A 19,110-nucleotide genomic window follows, 5' to 3' on the forward strand; every position below is an offset into this window, starting at 1 on the left:
CTTACAGATAAGAATTTTAAAAATTTAATGTAAATATTACTACTATCACACCCAAGATAATTAACAATAATTACCCTCTGTGACCTAGGCCATGGTAAATTTTTCTCATTTGTCTCAAAAAAGTCTTTTTATAATGGATTGGTTTGAATCTGGAACAAACCAACCCCACACATTGTATTTAGTTGGTGTGTCTCAAGTTTTATGTTTTGATTTGTTTTTACCATGAAAGTTTCTTCTGCCCCACCATTTATTCCATGTCATGAATTTGTTGAAGAAACTGGGTCATTTGTCCTTTTGAATTTCCTACATTGTGGATTTGGCTGATTTTATCCTTGTGGTTTTGTTTAATGCATTCCTCTATTCTCCCATATTTCCTGCAACCTGGTAGTGCTATTTGAAGCTAAATAGATTTTTAAAAAGCTGTTTGGCAAAAGACTCTATCCTTAAAACAATTCCGGTTATTTGGAAATGAACTTACGCCTCGCACAGTAGACATGGATCAGAAATGTGGAACAAATTTTATCTTTGAAGTTATATGCCAGGGCTTTCTAAAAGCCCTTTAAGTGACTCGTCGTCAATGCAGGCGAAGGTCAGATGGAAAGATAGTTTGTGGCTAGGAGTCAACTCCATTCATCAAGCTACTGGGGAAGGGCCACAATGTTACCTTGTAAAAGTGCTGAGAAAGCTGTTGGCAACAGTTAGACTTTAGTTTTCAGTGGTGGTTTTGCTGCTCTAATGCTGACTTTGGTGTCACAGGTGATCTATGATATTTTACAGCTAATATAATTTTTTTTTTGAGTACTACTTGGCTTTCACCTAGGATTTCTTCGTATGTGTGTGTGTGTGTGTGTGTGTGTGTGTGTGTGTGTGTGTGTGTGTGTGTGTGTGTATTTGGACTTGGACACCTTTGAGAATCTAATGACAGTTATGGGCCCTCCCCCGGAAGTTGTAGACTCCACGCCTCAGTGATCAGTGGCCTTTGTCTAACACCAGGGGTAGCAAGCACATAAGAAAGCCACCACCCTTGGCTGCTAAAAGTAGGGTCTTAGGGGCACACAGCCCTCCATGGCTGACTGGTTGGAGGATTTAATGCATAAAAATGTGAACGTGCCTTACTTTAACTGCTTTATTTGTTGCCTGGTCTTGACTACCAAAGCCATTTGCATATGAAACAGATCAATCCTTTCTGTAACATATTTTTATAATGCCCTGTCAATATCAAATCTCAAAGCTTGATGAAAAGGCAGCACTCCTGGGGTTTCTTTTGCACCTACCCTGCCTTCCGATCGCTGTTAATAACGGCTTAGCTGTCCAGTGACCCAGACTTAGACTATCATGAAATAAATTTAAAAAATGTGATTTTTTAAGTTAGTAGAAGCCTAGGACTCGTGGTCTACCATGCTGGTAACATAGACTCTAGGGAACTTTGACATTTGCTATTACTTCACCATCTCAGTGTTATAGGGAGTTTTGGTAGAAACATAAAACCCATGTTATGATTCCTTTAATTGTCGTAAGAAGAAACCAGTTGGTAATTTATAACTTATTTTCCCTATAGTAATCTCTGGCAGTAGTCGGGTAATAACCCTATCCTTGGTTTCATTAAGACTTAAAACTATTTCTGGATATTATATATACTGACAAAATGGAGGGGAAATGTTCCATTGTAAGTGTTTAGTAGAATTATTAAGCATCTTGCTGGTAGGTATTTTGGGGGCTGTGTCCACACCCTGATCCCTGGCATCTGTGACTATATTACTTTTTGTGGCCGAAGGGACTTTGCAGGTGGGATCGATGAGACACAGTTCAAAGTGGGGAGATTATTGTGAATTATCCACATGGGCCCGAGGTGATCAATTGAGTTCTTAAAAGTGGAGAGCCCTTCCAATCCGTGGTCAGAGAGAGAGGTGACGGCAAAAGAGTTGGAGAGGTGCAGTGTGGCTGGTTTGAAGGTGGAGGAAGGGGGCCGTGAGTCAAGAATTGGGGGTGGCCTCTGAGAGGTAGAAAAATCTAGAAACCAGATTCTCTCCTGGAGTCTCCAAAAAGGAACCTAGCCCTCCTGACCCGTTGATTTTAGCCCAGCAAGATCTATTTCAGACTTCAGCTTCCAGAACCCTATGCTAATAAATCTGTGTGTTTTTTTTTTTCTGTGTTGTTTTAAGTGACTATTTGTGGTAATTTGTCACAGCAACTGTAAAAAATTTATAATAACGAATCAACACCTAAGTGGACATATAGGAGTAACATTTATCGGGTGTCGGGAGGGTGGGAGGGGGAAGGAAGGGATGGGTGTATACAACCATAACGAGGAAGATGTGCAATGTTTGGGGGATGGACACGCTTGAAGCTCTTACTCAAGGGGGGAGGGGGACATGGGCAATATAAGTAACCTTAACATTTGTGTCCCCATAATACGCTAAAATAAAAAATAAAAAAAACAACTTATAAGAGCCTCCGTCATCAAGAGGGATGGGAGATATGCAAAAGGAAATGCAACTGGAAATAATTGTCTTCCCTTGTAGGTAGTGGTGGAGCTGGGAAAATTTGAGAGGACGAAGTTTGGAAATTCCAATTTGCAAGATGGGCACGCGAAAATGGAGGAAGGGCCTGGACATCTGAATCCATTCCTTAAGAAAGAAGCTCCGGCCTTGCACAGGAAGAAAACATCGGGCAGCGACAGCTACCCCGTCATGCTCTGGTGGTCCCCGCTGACCGGGGAGACGGGGCGGCTGGGCCAGTGTGGGGCAGACGCCTGTTTCTTCACCATCAACCGCACCTACCTGCATCATCCCATGACCAAAGCATTCCTCTTCTATGGTGAGTAGGGCTGCTGCCTTTCTCCCTTTGTTGGCTGTTGTCTTTCTCCAAGGTTGAGTCACTGCTCACCTGCAAAGAAAGAGATGGTGACGCTTCCCCCCCGAAAACACCTTGACTCACCCGATTTCCTTCGCGTGTGCTCCGTGGAAGGCTGGAGCACTTAGCAAATACAATACACAAACAGACCTGACCGACATCGACATCGAGGTGCTTTGCGGAGCCACTTGGTAATTATGGAGGAGAGTCGAGATTTCTTCTCACCTTTCTGCAGGGAGGTGTTGAGCTTACTGAATCTGGCAGTCAGAGCGTTGGGTCTTCCTTATCCTGCTGACATCAGTTCAGACTGGCACTTGTGACAACGTAGCCAGGAGATTTTGATGACTGCAACAGATGTTTAATTGGACAGAGGCCAAACATGACATTCTTTAATTTCTTTAATGTCAGATTAATCAGAAATAAAAACGAAGGGGTTGCTTAGCATCGGCTTTCCAAGGCAAGTTGGTGTTCGTCATTTCTTGGGGCTGATTGTATGTCATGCTGGGATGGAAGGGCGAGCAGAGCCAGGGAGGGGGAGGGAGCACGATGCCAGCAGCAATTAGAGATACCAGGCTCCTGGCTGGTGAGTGGCGGTGGGGGTGGGGAAACAGAGGAGCCAATGGACCAAATACCGGCAAGGTTAATCGCTTACGTTAGGAAGCCAGTGAAAGGAGATCTGCTGTACAGTATGTGTAGGTGTGTGTGTGTGTGTGTGTGTGTCTGTCTGTCTGTCTGTCTAATACTGGCCTGGGAGAGGCTTAACTGAGATTGGGATATGGGCCTGAATTGTTCTCAGTGTCCTGCCTAACGACGGCTTAAATAAAGCAGAAAATGGGTTCAGGAGGAATCGGGTGGTATATGCATGCCCCACTAGCTGGTCAGGACTACTGGGCAGTGGATACTAGTGTCCCGGTATATGTACACATTCAGGGACATCCCAAGTATTTAAAAATCTAGATCCTGGGCCAGGCGAGGTGGCTCATGCGTGTAATCCCAGCACTTTGGGAGGCTGAGGCGGGAGGATTGCTTGAGGTCAGGAGTTCAAGACCAGGCTGAGCAAGAGAGAGACCCCATCTTTACAAAAAAACAGAAAAATTAGCCGGGCATCATCAATCCAAGAATGGATTAATAAAATGTGGTATATGTATACCATGGAGTACTATTCAGCTCTAAGAAACAATGGTGATATAGCACACCTTATATTTTCCTGGTTAGAGCTGGAACCCATACTACTAAGTGAAGTATCCCAAGAATGGAAAAACAAGCACCAGATATATTCTCCAGCAAACTGGTATTAACTGAGTAGCACCTAAGTGGACACATAGGTACTACAGTAATAGGGTATTGGGCAGGTGGGAGGGGGGAGGGGGGCAGGTATATACATACATAGTGAGTGAGATGTGCACCATCTGGGGGATGGTCATGATGGAGACTCAGACTTTTGGGGGGAGGGGGGGAAATGGGCATTTATTGAAACCTTAAAATCTGTACCCCCATAATATGCCGGAATAAAAAAAAAAAAGAAAGAAAGAAAAAAAAAAAATTAGCTGGGCATGGTGGCGCATGCCTGTAGTCCCAGCTACTCGGGAGGCTGAGGCAAGAGGATCACTTGAACCCAGGAGTTTGAGGTTGCTGTGAGCTATGATGACACCACCGCACTCCAGCCAGGGTGACAGAGCAAGATCGTTTCTCAAGGAAAAAAAAAAAATAGTGTCTATGAACCTTCCTGATTCCCCCCATGAAATGGAGCCTCTCTTCTCTAAATGCCCAAAGGGCATTTTATAGCTCCTTTATGTCATTTAATTGAGCAGCTACTATTAATATACGGCAGGCACGGTGCTAGTCATGAGGAATAGACAAAATAAATAAGGTAATGGTGGCATTTGGTCTCGTACGGTGTGATCTTCTCTTCCCGAGTAGAGTGTAAAGTTCTTGATGATTGGACATCAATTCATCTTTGTGCCTCCTCCCAACTCCTATATGTAGGTCAGTGCTTTGTATGCAGTAGGTACTCAGAAAATATTCAGAGACTTAGAGCCATAAAGAACCTGAGAGTCCAACCTCCTCTTTGTAAAGGTGAGGTTGGGGGTGTGCTAAGGCTGCACAGCCGTTAGCAGCAGAGTTGGGCGGAGAACCAAGGTGTCCTGACACCTGACTGGGTGTTCTTTCTTTCACCTAGACCGTATTTGAATGGACACTCATGAGCATAGTTAAATCTCGATATTTGGGTTTGGGGATTAAGGTGCATTTTATTTTTTTTCCTTTTGAGACAGGGTATCTCTCTGTCACCTGGGCTAGAGTGCAATGGCCTCATCATAACTCACTGCAGCCTCAAACTCCTGGGCTCTAGTGATGCACCTGTCTTACACTCCCGAGTAGCTGGGGCTACAGGCGTGCACCACCGTGCCCAGCTAATGTTTGTATTTTTTTTTTGTAGAGATGGGGTCTCGCTATGTTGCTCAGTCTGGTCTCGACCTTCCGGCCTCGAGTGGTCCTCCCATCTTGGCCTCCCAAAGTGCTAGGATTACAGAGGTGCATATTTTTTTTTTAACAAACTGAATTAGAAATTCAATTCATTAATAAGGTCTGTTGAGCAAAATAGAATGAAGACAGCACACTTCTCTGTCTGAGGGTTCCAAATTCTAATTAAATAGGTCACTTAAAACTGCAGATGGGACTCTGGTGCAGCAGGATTGAAAAAGAAGAGGCAGAAAAAATGGTTCAAAAGCTGACCTAATTCAGGGTAAAGAAAACTTGAAGGATTATGTGACCTCAAAGCTTTTGTATACCAGAACATTTTTTGTTTGTTGTCTTTCCATTTGAGAACTGCACAATTCTCTGAAACAAACATTAATGAATCATGAGTGAGTACGTGATTTTCTTAAATTAAATGTCTATAGAGTTGCTGCAGTTAGTCTTAGAAACTGTCATTGTGGTGATTTAAAAACATAACTGCATTTTTTTTTTTTTGGGGGGGGAGACAGAGTCTCACTCTGTTGCCCAGGCTAGAGTGCTGTGGTGTCAGCATAGCTCACAGCAACCTCAAACTCCTGGGCTCAAGTGATCCTTCTGCCTCAGCCTCCCGAGTAGCTGGGACTACAGACATGCACCACCATGCCCGGCTAATTTTTTCTATATATATTTTTAGTTGGCCAATTAATTTCTTTCTATTTATAGTAGAGACGGGGTCTCGTTCTTGCTCAGGCTGGTTTTGAACTCCTGACCTCGAGCAATCCGCCCGCCTCGGCCTCCCAGAGTGCTAGGATTACAGGCATGAGCCACTGCGCCCGGCCAGCTAGGGCTTATTTTTGGGGAAACTCGGTACCTGGCTTCCAGGATCTCCTCTCTCCTGGGAGATGCAGTCATGTGGAGACCTAGGAAGGGTGGCAGGACCTGGGAAATCTGAAAGGCAGACGTTTTTACTTAAAGAGAATGAATATTGCTTAAAAGAATCCTGAGAGGCCAGGTTTAAGGTTTTTATGTTAGATTGGATTGAATCTATTGTTTTTCCTTGTTATGCCCTGTGGATGGGGACCCCTGAGAAAAACTGGATTAGTTTGCACAGAAGATACACTTCATTACCCCTGCAGCATTTGAGTACTGTGTTAGCAAATTTTGCAACCTGTTCACTGAACAAATTACCTTTTCCTACAGCTTCTTTCATCTTAGCTGCGCTTTCTTTCCTGAGGTTTCTCAAGCTATTTAGACAAGACCCCTGTGGGCCCCATAGCTCGTGGCCAACATTTTTCAGGGACTATTTAGCACCAAAATGGAATAGAGACAGCCCCCATTTTTCACAGCTTCACATTTTTCTACTCTTTCAATACCATCCACAGTATTGATTTGCTTAACAGATATTTTGTGGCTCGTCTGTGATTAACAAGCTTCCTTATCTCAGCTTAAAATATTACAAGCCTTTAGACCAGGCATCCTCAAACTATGGCCCGTGGGCCACATGTGGGTGTTTTTGCCCATTTGTTTTTTTTTACTTCAAAATAAGATATGTGCACTGTGCATAGGAATTTGTTCATAGTTTTTTTTTAAACTATAGTCCGGCTCTCCAATGGTCTGAGGGACAGTGAACTGGCCCCCTGTTTAAAAAGTTTGAGGACCCCTGCTAGACAAAGCTTTATTTCTTTAAAACACAATGACAAATCAAAGACACTCTGGACCCACGTATAACCTGTAATTAAGACTCCACCTCTTTGAGATATCTCCCCTTTTTTGGGTCAAACCAATGTACACCTTCTATGTTTTTTTTTTTTTTTTTTTTTTTTTTTAGACAGAGGCTAACTGTTGCCTTGGCTAGAGTGCGGTGGCATCAGCCTAGCTCACAGCAACCTGAAACTTCTGGGCTCAAGCAATCCTCCTGCCTCAGCTTCCTGAGTAGCTGGGACTACAGGCATGCACCACCATGCCCAGCTAATCTTTTCTATATATTTTTAGTTGGCCAATTAATTTCTTTCTATTTTTAGTAGAGACGGGGATCTCGCTCTTTCTCAGGCTGGCCTCGAACTCCTGAGCTCAAACCATCCACCCGCCTGGGCCTCCCAGAGTGCTGGGATTACAGGTGTGAGCCACCACGCCCAGGCAATGCCTGCTTTTCCTACCGCACGTGAGCTCCTTGACAGCAGGGACATTTTCCAACTGTGCTCACCATTTCATCCCTCATACCCAGCACAGTGCCTGCCAACCACTTCAACAAATGCTGCCTTGTTCCTGAAACCCCAAATGAGATTTCTGTGGCAAGGGCAGTGACCTGTTCCATTTGTTGACAAGAGGGGGCAGCAGAGAGCTGCCAGAGTGGAGGCCTATGGCTTGCGGGTCAGGGTAGTAGTAAATCCAGTTTGTCAGGCTGTTTAATCAGGAGTGGAGAAGGAGAGGGAGGAATGTGGACGTGGGAACTGAGAAGCAGGAGAAACAGATTATTCAGAAGAAAAATGGAGTGGCAGTGAGGATCTCCTAGCTGGGGTCAGGTAGAGGAGGCTGGAAAGGGGTCTCAGCTGTGAGTGGTGCTGTGGTTGGAGACCCTGCTCCTGCCTAGGCCTTTGGGGTTTTGGCAAGCACCTTGCCCTGGTATCCCGAGAAGCTGTAATGATGCAGGCAGAGGTGATATAGTGAAGGTAGAGACCCTCGTTCTTCTTGGCAGCAGCCTTGGTTTGGAAGCTTCTGGCATGACAGGTGGTGGCAGTTCTACCCCTTGTATGGGACATGGGGCTAACAAGGTCGGGCTGGGGGACACAGGAAAGAAGGGAGGGGGGCATGGAAACTAACATTTTCTACATAGCCTCTGTGTTACCTGCATAGCATAGTCTGATAAAGCCAATATTTTCCTCATTCGAAAGATGAGGGTGCTATAGCTCAGAAAGTTACGGTAATACACTCCAGATTATCCTGTGGCTAAACTGAGTTCTTAACCCTAATTTCCTCGGCTCAAAAACCCATGTCCTTTCTCATGTATTTTGGTGACTTCTTAAAGATTTTGGTAATGGTTGTCTTTTTACTTGCTATGCCTAAAGAAAAATCTACCCTTTTCAATTCTGTGTCCTATTGGTAGGTTCAAAATTTGTACTAGAAACTATTTATCCCTGTTCTTGTTGGCTTGTGGGAAATTAAGCGTACCATAAATACAAAATATTGCATTTTAGGCTGACAGTTTATAATCTCTTTGATTGCCAACAAAGATTAAGAAGTTGAAATGTCCACGTTCTATATGGTGTGTTTGTGAGGGTCAAAAATTGCAAGAATTTGCAAGGATTGTCATCTTGCTTTTCTATTGAGGGATATGAACTTACTCAGAGGTTCTTTTGATCAAAGCGTTAAGTGAATACCAGTGTAAGGAAGAGGATCTCTGCTCATAGATCACGAGCCAGAATTAGAATCACCTTTTAAGGCTCCTTAAAGAATTTCTGACCTTGATTAGAACTACCAGGGAAGGAGCATTCTTGTGAAATCCTCTATGAGAGCACTTGTCAGTAGAAAGCAAATCCTATTTTGTTGTAGGCATTGACCATATAGCATGATTTGAACACCCTAGTCCAAACCTGGCTGTAGCAGAGTCTAATCTTCCTGATTACCAAAGCAAGTGTGGGACTGAAGGTCTCCTGCCCGGGGCCTCGGGGTGGAAGAGCAGCAACTCTGGGAGCTGCAAGTTGTTGAAGTCGAGGGAAAACACGGGCGCTCTCCTTCTGTTATCTAATAGCAGAGGAAGAACGTCTTGGAACTGAATGTGTCTCCAAGTTTTGGCAGGGAGAAATATGTGATTTTATCAAATAGTAAATAACGCTCAGCAAGGAAATACATTCTTCTCATTGCAAAGGAAAGAGTGTGGGGAAAGGGAAAAGCAGTTTTCTTTGGTTTGTTTTTGTTCTTTTTCTCCTTTCAGGACAGGATGGATGGAAGGGCAGCAAGGTGGGCCTTTTGCCAGTTAATCTCCCTCCAGGCAGGATTCAGAGGTTATCATCTGTGTCGCCTTGCCCAGATTTGTTAGAGAATTGAGTTGGAGCCCTTATTAATGATAACAGTGACCACTTTCCTATATGGCATGACAGACTTAAAAGAATACTCGGATTGCCTACAGATAATGAAACAATTTCTAAAATCAGTCATTGCCAAATTTACTTAATGTTCTTTGAGTATCTACTGCAGTCCTCAAACTATGGCCCGTGGGTCACATGCGGGTGTTTTTGCACATTTTTTTTTAATAACACAGCTTTTTATTTTTTATTTATATATTTATTTTTAGGCTTTTTTTTATTTTAGCGTATTATGGGGGTACAAGTGTTAAGGTTAGGGTTATGCCTCCCCTCCCCTCTTGAGTGAGAGCTTCAAGCGTGTCCATCCCCCAAATGTTGCACATTTGTTTCTTCAAAATAAGATATGTGCAGTGTGCATAGGAATTTGTTCATAGTTTTTTTTAAACTACAGTCCGGCCCTCCAGTGGTCTGAGGGACAGTGAACTGGCCCCCTGTTTAAAAAGTTTGAGGACCCCTGATCTACTGTCTGTCAAACTTCTTTCCAGCCCTGTATTTGATTCTGAAGGCATATACAGTACTATCAAGGAGCTGAGGACAGACTAACAGGTTCTTTCCCCCGACTGCATAGACAGTTGTTTAGAACTCAGAACTCATTGCCCCATTAATCATGGCCAGGTTCCAAGGCCCTACCATGAACACCTGTTTGGTCCATAGACAAGCCATAGTATAAAACAAATAGTCTCAGCCTGAATTCTGGGTCCTAGTAACAGGGTACTGAACACATGGAGAGGATAAAAGGTCCAGGAAGAAGAGAGAAGATGGCATCTGAGGACTTAGGCATAATAAATTTCTAGTTTACGAAATTCAAGATGCTTTCCCATGAGCTGACACTAGAGGGCAGTGTGTACAGTAAAACATCGCAAGGGAGTAGACTACTGAATCTTAGCACTTCCAATGATGCTTTACTTTTTAAAAAATTTTTCTTCTTTCTTAGCATCTAGAACTGTGAGACTCCAATGATGCTTTTCTTGTATTCAAATATCACTCCTGACTTCTATTTATTTCATTACATAAATAAAGGGAAAAAGATATCGAAATCATATACCCTCATAAAAACATGTTAAGAGGATGATGAATTTTGTTAATTTATATCACAGTAATACTTGGATAATAATTTAAAGAATCAAATGGTATTAAAAATTTTTTTCATTAAAAACTATTCTCCTCCCCTCTCATCCACACCTGCTTTTCCTATAGTTTCTTCTAGAATTTACATTCATACTTTTATATAATATATACATATATTTCTTGAGGCAAGTGATTATTTGGTTTATTTTGAATGAATTTCCCCGGACATATATTTCTGCTCCCCTCAAATCTATCTATTATAGTCAAATTGTATTACATCAGAAGTTATTGTTTGCAATAAAATTGTTATAATTTTAACTTATCATCATGGCAATTTTCATATGCAAACAAGAACAGGTAGAATGATACAAAGAATGCCTGTAATACTCTTCATCTAGCTTTGACAATTAATAGTTTTCTCATTTGTATTTGATTATCCCCATATATCTCTTCCCCCCCAATTATTTTAAACAAATCACCAGCATTGTTTACATTATTATGACTATGAAAGTATTGTTTAACATAGAAAGTATTGTTTAACATAGATTACATTTCATTTTTTGTATGTTTTATCTAAAATTATTAATTCTCTTACAATTTTTAGTTTTTATTAATTACTTATCATTAACTTTATTTTTACAGTGTTCCATCAGCTATATGAAATGCACACACATATAAATACACACATTTTAGATAAATGAAATTTAAATAAATGGTCTAACATATTACATAATCTATCAATTTTACTTTCCCCACAGGGAACATTGTTCCACAGTCCCCCTTCTTCTAGCCTCCTTTTATAAATTGATACTTAATATTTTTACATATTTATGGGGTACATGTGATATTTTGTTGCATGCATGGAGTGTATAATGATCAAGTCAGAGTATTTGGAGTATCCATCACGGAGTATTTATTATTTGTATGTGTTAGAAACATCTCAAGTCCTCTCTTTTAGCTATTTTGAAATATACAATATACTGTTGTTAACCAATGTGTGTTTGTTCAACCCTGATTGTTACTTACAATGTCAATTTCATAATTGTAGATACTTGTACTAGAGCATTTTGAATGTCTTAAATCCAAACTTATCTTGAATTTATCATTTCATTATTAATTTGATTTTTTAGCCTTTGAGGCTGAAAAATATTCCATGGCAAAATGAGTTTAATAAGCTTTTTTTTACAAGGTATAAAATAATACCTTTTCCCCCTCCATTTTATCAATCTTAGCACAGTATATTAAATATAGTCACCTTACTCTGCTGTTTAACATTAGAACTTATTTTTTCTATCTGACTGTATTTTTGTACCCATGAACCAACCTGTCTTTTTCTCCCTCTCCCTTCTTCCCTTCCCAGACTCTAATAACTACTGTTCTACTGTCTGTCTCCATGAGATCAATTTTCTAGTTCCCACATGTGAGAACATGAGCTATTGGTCTTTAAGTGCATGGCTTATTTCACTTAACATAATGACCTCCAGTTCCATCCATGTTGCTGCAAATGACGTGGTTTCATTCTTTTTTATGGCTGAATAGTATTCCACTGGGTACATATACCACATTTCCTCTATCTGTTCATCCAATGGTGGACAGTTAGATTGATTCTATATCTTGGCTGTGGTGAATAGTGCTGCAATAAACATGGGGTGCAGGTGTCACTTTGATATACTGATTTCCATCTTTTTGGATAGATACCCATCAGTGGGTTTGCTGGATTGGATGGTAGTTCTATTTTTAAATTTTTGAGAAATCTCCATACTGTTATCTGTAGTGGCTGTACTAATTTACATTCTCACCAACAGTGTGCAAGAGTTCTTTTTTGTCCACATCCTCACCAGCATTTGTTATTTTTTGTCTTTTTAATAACAGCTATTCTAACTGGGATAAGATTGAATCTGTTAATGGTTTTGATTTGCATTTCCATGATGATTAATGATATTGAGCATTTTTCCTTTTTCTTAATTTTTTTTTTTTTTTGTAGAAATGGGGTCTTGCACTGTTAGTCAGGCTAGCCTCAAACTCCTAGCCTCAAGCAGTCCTCCCGCCTTGGCCTCCCTTGCACTTGGATTACAGACACGAGCCACTGCACTGAGCCTAGCATTTTTTCCATATACTTCTAAGCCATTTGTATATGTTCTTTTGAGAAATGTCTATTCATGTCCTTGGGTCACTTTTCAATGAGTCTTTTTAAAAAATTACTGTTGAGTTGTTTGAGTTCCTTGTATATTGTGGATATTAGTTTCTTGTCAGATGACTAGTTTGCAAATATTTCCTCCCACTCAACAGGTTATCTCTTCAGTCATTTGATCATTTCATTTGCTGTGCACTAGCTTTTTGGGTTAATATAGTCCTTTTTGTCTATTGTTTGTTTCTGTTGCCTTTGCTTTTGAGGTCTTAGCTGTAAATTCTTTGCCTAGACCAATGTCCTGAAATGTTTCCACTATGTTTTCTTCTGGTAGTTTTATAGTTTTGTGTCTTATATTTAAGTCTTTATTCCATCTTGCATTGATTTTTGTATATGGCGAGAGATAGGGGTCCAGTTTCATTCTTTTGCATGTGGACATACAGTTTTCCAAGCACCATTTATTGACAAGGATATCCTTTCCCAATGTATGTTCTTGGTGCCTTTGTTGAAATCAGTTGGCTGTAAATATGTGGATTTATTTCTGTGTTCTCTTGTGTGTGCCATTGGTCTGTGTGTCTGTTTTTATACCAATACCATACTGTTTTGGTTACTGTAGCCTTGTAATGTATTTTGAAATCAGGTAATGTGATGCCTCCAGTTTTGTTCTTTTTGCTCAGGATTGCTTTGGCTATTCAGGCTCTTTTATGATTCCATACAAATATTAGGATTATTTTTTCTATTTCTATGAAAAATGACATTGGTATTTTGATAAGGATTGAATTGAATCTGTAGATTGCTTTGGAAAGTATGGTCATTTTAATGATTTTGATTATACTGATTCTGATCCATGAGCATGAGATGTCTTTCCATTTGTCTGTGTCCTCTTAAATACCTTTCATTAGTGTTTTGTCATTTTCCTTGAAGAGATCTTTCACGTCTTCGTTAAATTTATTCCTAAGAATTTTATTTTATTTTTCTGTAGCTATCGTAAGTGGATTGCCTTCTTGATTTCTTTTTCAGCTAGTTCATTACTAGTTTATGGAAACACTACTGACTTTTGTATTTTGATTTTGTGTGTTGCAGTTTTACTGAACTTATTTATCAGATCTAACAGTTTGTTGCTGGAGTCTTTAGTTTTTTCTAGCTATAAGATTATGTCATCCACAAAGAGGGACAATTTGACTTCTTCTTTTACAACTTTGGATGCCTTTTATTTCTTTCTCCTGCCTGATTGCTCTGGCTAGGACTTCCAGTACTCTGTTGAATAGGAGTGATGAGGGTGAGCAGACAAGGATGAAACAACAAACTAGAGCCTAATATCTTTGATGAACATGGATGTAAAAATCCTCAACAAAATGCTAACAAACCAAATCCAACAGCATATCAAAAAGATAATACACCATGGTAAAGTGAGATTTATCCCAGGGATGCAAGGATGGTTCAACATATGCAAATCAATAAACGTGATACATCACATCAACAGAATGAAGGACAAAAACTATCTGATCATCTTAATAGGTGCAGAAGAAGCGCTTGATAAAATTCAACATCCCTGCATGGTAAAAAATCTCAACAAACTAGGCACAGAAGGAATATACCTGAACATAATAAAGACCATATATAACAAACCCACAGCTAACATCATACTGAATGGGAAAAAGCTGAAATCCTTTTCTCTGAGAACTGGAACAAGATAAGGATGCCCACTCTTACCACTCCTATTCAACAGAGTGCTAGAAGTCCTAGCCAGAACAATCAGGCAAGAGAAAAATAAAAGGCATCCAGATAGCCCACAGTTCTGGAGGCTGAGAAGTCCAAGATCAAGGTGCCTGCAGATCTGGTGTCTGGTAAGAGCTGGCTTCCTGGTGTGCAGATAGCCACCTTCTGGCTGTGTCCTCACCTGGGAGAGAGATAAAGAGAGAGAGGGAAAGGGGGAGAGGGGAAGAGAGGGAGAGGGGGAGGGAGGGAGAAAGGGAACTCAAGTCGCTTCTACTTCACATAAGGGCACTAATCCCATCATGGGGGCTCCACTGTCATGACCTCATCTAAAACAACTTACTACCTCCCAAAGACTCCATTCCCCAATACCATGGCATTAGGGCTTCACTGTATGAATTTTCAAGGGGCATAAATATTCAATCCATAGCAAGGTGCCACCATGTTGTTGTTGTTGTTTTTCCAAAAATAAATATAAGTGAAAAATAAAACTACTCACAGTCTTATATAGCTAGGAAGTGAAATGTTTTTGCTGTGTATTTTTCCATTTTCTCATGTGTGGACCCATTATTGCAATGCCTTGGTGCCCAGGGTCTCTTAAGATGGCAAAGCAGAGATATCACAAGTGACATGAGAGAAGCTCTTCATTTCAATAGAGAGTGGTTCCTAGTGGTTCGCTGGACAGGCTTCTTACCATTGGGTCTACCCAAACCCAGAGCAACAACGCAATACTAATAACAGCCCAGGCCTATGGGGCTCCCATGCTATGCTGCTACAGGGAGGCTGAAGCCCCGTGAATGACAGCCACCGATTTCAGATTCTCGCCTTCCTGCCTGGCTTTGCAGTTGGAGGAGTGAATTGAGTAGAATCAAATTGCAATTCTAGCTGTACTGTCAATTGCTGAGTTGTCAGTTTTTGAGGCCTTTTCAAGTGTTCACCGTTGACTTGCTATCAATTCCCTGTGCTTCTCTTTTGTCTTCCTTAGCCCTGTGTTTAATGTTCTTGAAGACATGTTGAGGCCTTATTAAAACAACCGACTTGGTAATGTTGATTTCGAAGGCTGTGGGTTTCACTAACATTGAGGAGTTTCTGTCCTAGTTCTTTAAAGAAGACAAAAATGAGTATCCAGTAAGGATGGGCTTTAAATACAATGCGTTGTTAAATTAGGTTAACTCTGTCAAATGGTCCGCGTTGCCTGTGTAATGTGCACGAGGAGATGTGACTCTCAGCGCCCAACTTGTGAGTGAGAACTCGGAAATTGTCGAATGCCTGTTCTCAACTGCAAATGCTGATTACCTGGTCAGGCATAGAGAAGAGTTTGGAGTTTCAGAGCCTTGTGGAATCGACAGGTGCATTTTTTTTTAGAGTTGGTCCTAAGACTGTGTTCTAGATGACTCTGTCTTCATTGGGCATAGTGTTTTAAATCCAAAATGAAGATTTAAAAAAAAATCTAGAATCCATTTCCTTAGTAACTAATGGTGCCGCGTGAGTTCGTTTTGAGATAGAGCCATTCGGTGAAGTTGAAGCCAGCATATCCTCTTTAGTGTATCTGCTAGAACAGATTAATAGAAAATAAAGATATGACTCCATAGTTCATTTTGGCCTAGTTCCAGCTGTGCTGCAGATTAAAACGACTTCAGCGTTTCCCTGTCTCGCCCCTTCATCCTGAGTTTGTGTTATTGTATCTTAATTTTCTTATGTACCTTGGATCGGCGAATGTGCTATTTTTCTCATAACGTCACTCACCAGTTCTAATCCTCTAATTCCTTTCGTGCAAGCTCAGTGGTATCTCTGCGGTGCCATTATTTTTGCTGAGCACTAGCTCCAAGTTACTGGAGGAGGATTTATTTTCAGGGTTTGGCATCTGAACAGCCCAGGCCGTAACACCCAGTGGCTTTCCACCGCGCGCTATTAGACAGAGGGGACGTGGTGGTAGGGTAGGAAGCCTGAGCGAGTGGCTGTGAGGGGCGGCCGTCGGGAACAGGCAGCCTGCCTGCAGGATCTGGCCTGGGCAGATGGCCCTGTGCTGGGGTCCTTGCATGCCAGCTCCGCATTCAGGCCACAGAGGATAGAATTGGCTCTGCTGCTTTACTGGGCTGGATCTCAGCTCCGTACTAGACTTCATTACATACCATCAGATGGAGGAGTCAACCTAATAACTTTCCATTTCCCCAACCGGGTAATAATTCTGGGAAGACGCTTGGCTCTATGGGTGCAGTGCAAAGAGCCGCTTTGCTGGCTAACAGGGATCCGGCAGACATTTGGCACGTGGAGACATACATGCACACGCACACCCGAAGCCTCAGGAGTCTTGTCTCTTGCCAAATACGTTATCGAGTGGGAGACTTCTGGCATTTCGCTTGAAAAAAGTTTCAGTGCAAGTTCACAGAGAGTTCCCTGCGGGCTGCTTAGTGGTTAGGCTGCTTTCCTCTCCTGTAGTCGTCACCAGCAGGCAGGCAGCACCTCGTCTCCCGTGGGTGCTGCCCTCTTGTCTCGCTTGGGGCTGCACGGCAACGAGGCAGATGCCGTCCGTTCCAGCCTCAGATGCCAGCTGTTTGCAGTGCATACCGGTCCTCTGGGCGGTGTCGGCATCACAGGAAGGGCAGGGAACTGAAAAGAGATCGTCGGATCAGGGCAAGCTACAAGTCAAATATTCAAGGACTATCTGCTGATGGAAGGACCATGTGGTGCATTGAAGGACACTTGTGTGCGTCCTCTGTTCCTCTCCCAGGTGCTTGCATCCTCCTGTCTTGGAAGTCTACGCCTCTCTTTCCTAGAATCCAGCCAACTCTCAGATGCTTTCTTGGAGTAAGTAAGGCATCCTGATCGGAGCAGAGCCCACCTCCCGACCCAAAGCTACTTCGCACATTGTTATTAGATGAGGCTCCCACAGCTGGGGTTATCTCTGTGCTAGGAGCTCTTTATGCCGGGCTGCTCTGTTGCATTTTTCAGAGGCATTGCAATCTGCACCGTCGCCCTTTCTCTTGCGCCTCTGGTCTTTGATGAGTTCGTAGTTATACCAACAGCAAAACAACATGAAATAGGGGAGCATTATGCTTTTCTTTTTTTTTTTTTTTTTTTTTGAGACAGAGTCTGGCTTTGTTGCCCAGGCTAGAGTGAGTGCCGTGGCGTCAGCCTAGCTCACAGCAACCTCAAACTCCTGGGCTCGAGTGATCCTTCTGCCTCAGCCTCCCGGGTAGCTGTGACTACAGGCATGCGCCACCATGCCCAGCTAATTTTTTTTATATATATATCAGTTGGCCAATTAATTTCTTTCTATTTATAGTAGAGACGGGGTCTCGCTCTTGCTCAGGCTGGTTTTGAACTCCTGACCTTGAGCAATCCGCCCGCCTCGGCCTCCCAAGAGCTAGGATTACAGGCGTGAGCCACAACGCCCGGCCTATGCTTTTCTTTAGATATTTCCGGAGAAAGAATCTACAGTGTCCTGTGATAAAGGACTATACAGATTCCAACTGAATTTTGAATTTATTTTAGATAAGACAGTGGAGCAATGTGCTGCCCCCTTAGAGTCCTGAAAATGAGAGTTGAAAGTGACCCCAGCTCTTTGCCGCAAGCCTACATCTAACTCAGAAAGCCCGCCCGCCGACGGCGTCCCTAAAACGTACTGCTAAATCCGTCCCGGATCTTTCTGGTGACGGGAGATCTCACTCTGCTTTTTAAAACCAGCTCTTTAAATGTGAAATTTACATAAATAAACGCACACATTTTTACGTCTGCAGTTGAGGAGTTTTTGACAGATGTTTCAGTAATCGCCACCCTGATCAAGATATACAGCCTGCCTCTCATTCCAGAAAGGTCCCTGGTGCCCCTCTGTAAGTCTGTCCCTTCCCCTGGGGCTACCATAAAAAACAAACAAAACCACTGATCTTATTTCTGTTACTGCAGGTTAGTCTTGGCAGTTTAGAGACTTCGTATAAATTGAATTGTACACTATATACTTTTTTTTTTTGGTCTGGCATCTTTTGTACAGAATGTTTTTGCGATTCCTCTATTTTCCAATCAACAGACTAACCTCTGATTTTCAGCCGATGTTGTAAACTTACATGACAACGAGTGAGGCTTGGCTGAGTATAACTATGCACCTCTTTTGCCCACGCTGAAGCAACGGAAGGGCCTGGACATTTTTTTTTTTTCTCTTTGATAGGAGTGTGGCCCAGAAGTGACTAACTGTCCTGAGTTTCCCAGAACTCAGGGAGTTCCTCCAGTACAGGATTTTCAGTGGTAAAAAAAGACAAGTCCCAGGTAAATTGAGACAGGTTGTTCACCCTAGCCTCCTCTCAGTGGTTCTGTAAAGAACATTAGACATCAGTCTAATGTTTGTCTATTTTTTTCTTTAACTGAATCATACCATACATATATATTGCTTTTTCCACTTGAACATGTTTTGAAGATTTTTTTATGTTAGACTATATCAATTTACTTAATTATTTTTAAAGCTGTGTTGACCCTGGAGTATGGAAGTAACTAAATTTATTTAACCATTCTCCTGTTAGTTTTTTTTTTTTTTTTTTTGAGACAGAATCTCACTCTGTTGCCCGGGCTAGAGTGCCGTGGGGTCAGCCTAGCTCACAGCAACCTCAAACTCCTGGGCTCAAGTGATCCTCCTGCCTCAGCCTCCCAAGTAGCTGGGACTACAGGCATACGCCACAATGCCTGGCTAATTTTTTCTATGTATTTTTAGTTGCCAATTAATTTCTTTCTATTTTTAGTAGAGACAGGGTCTTGGTTTTGGTCAGGGTGGTTTTGAACTCCTGACTTTGAGCAATCCTCCCACCTCAGCCTCCCAGA

At 42.0% G+C, this 19,110-nt stretch overlaps 1 protein-coding gene across 3 annotated transcripts in view; it reads left to right on the top strand.

Annotated features, from left to right (window-relative positions):
• POFUT3 (protein O-fucosyltransferase 3) overlaps nt 1-19,110 on the top strand; it is a 65,053-nt gene that overhangs the window by 14,494 nt on the left and 31,449 nt on the right. For all 3 annotated transcript variants that reach the window (XM_075997232.1, XM_075997233.1, XM_012775742.2), the window contains exon 3: nt 2,523-2,817. In XM_075997232.1, the coding sequence (XP_075853347.1) occupies nt 2,523-2,817 (295 nt within the window). The remainder of the gene's footprint in view (nt 1-2,522; nt 2,818-19,110) is intronic.

The sequence above is a fragment of the Microcebus murinus genome, chromosome 24, assembly GCF_040939455.1.
Source record: "Microcebus murinus isolate Inina chromosome 24, M.murinus_Inina_mat1.0, whole genome shotgun sequence".
Lineage (NCBI taxonomy): Eukaryota > Metazoa > Chordata > Mammalia > Primates > Cheirogaleidae > Microcebus > Microcebus murinus.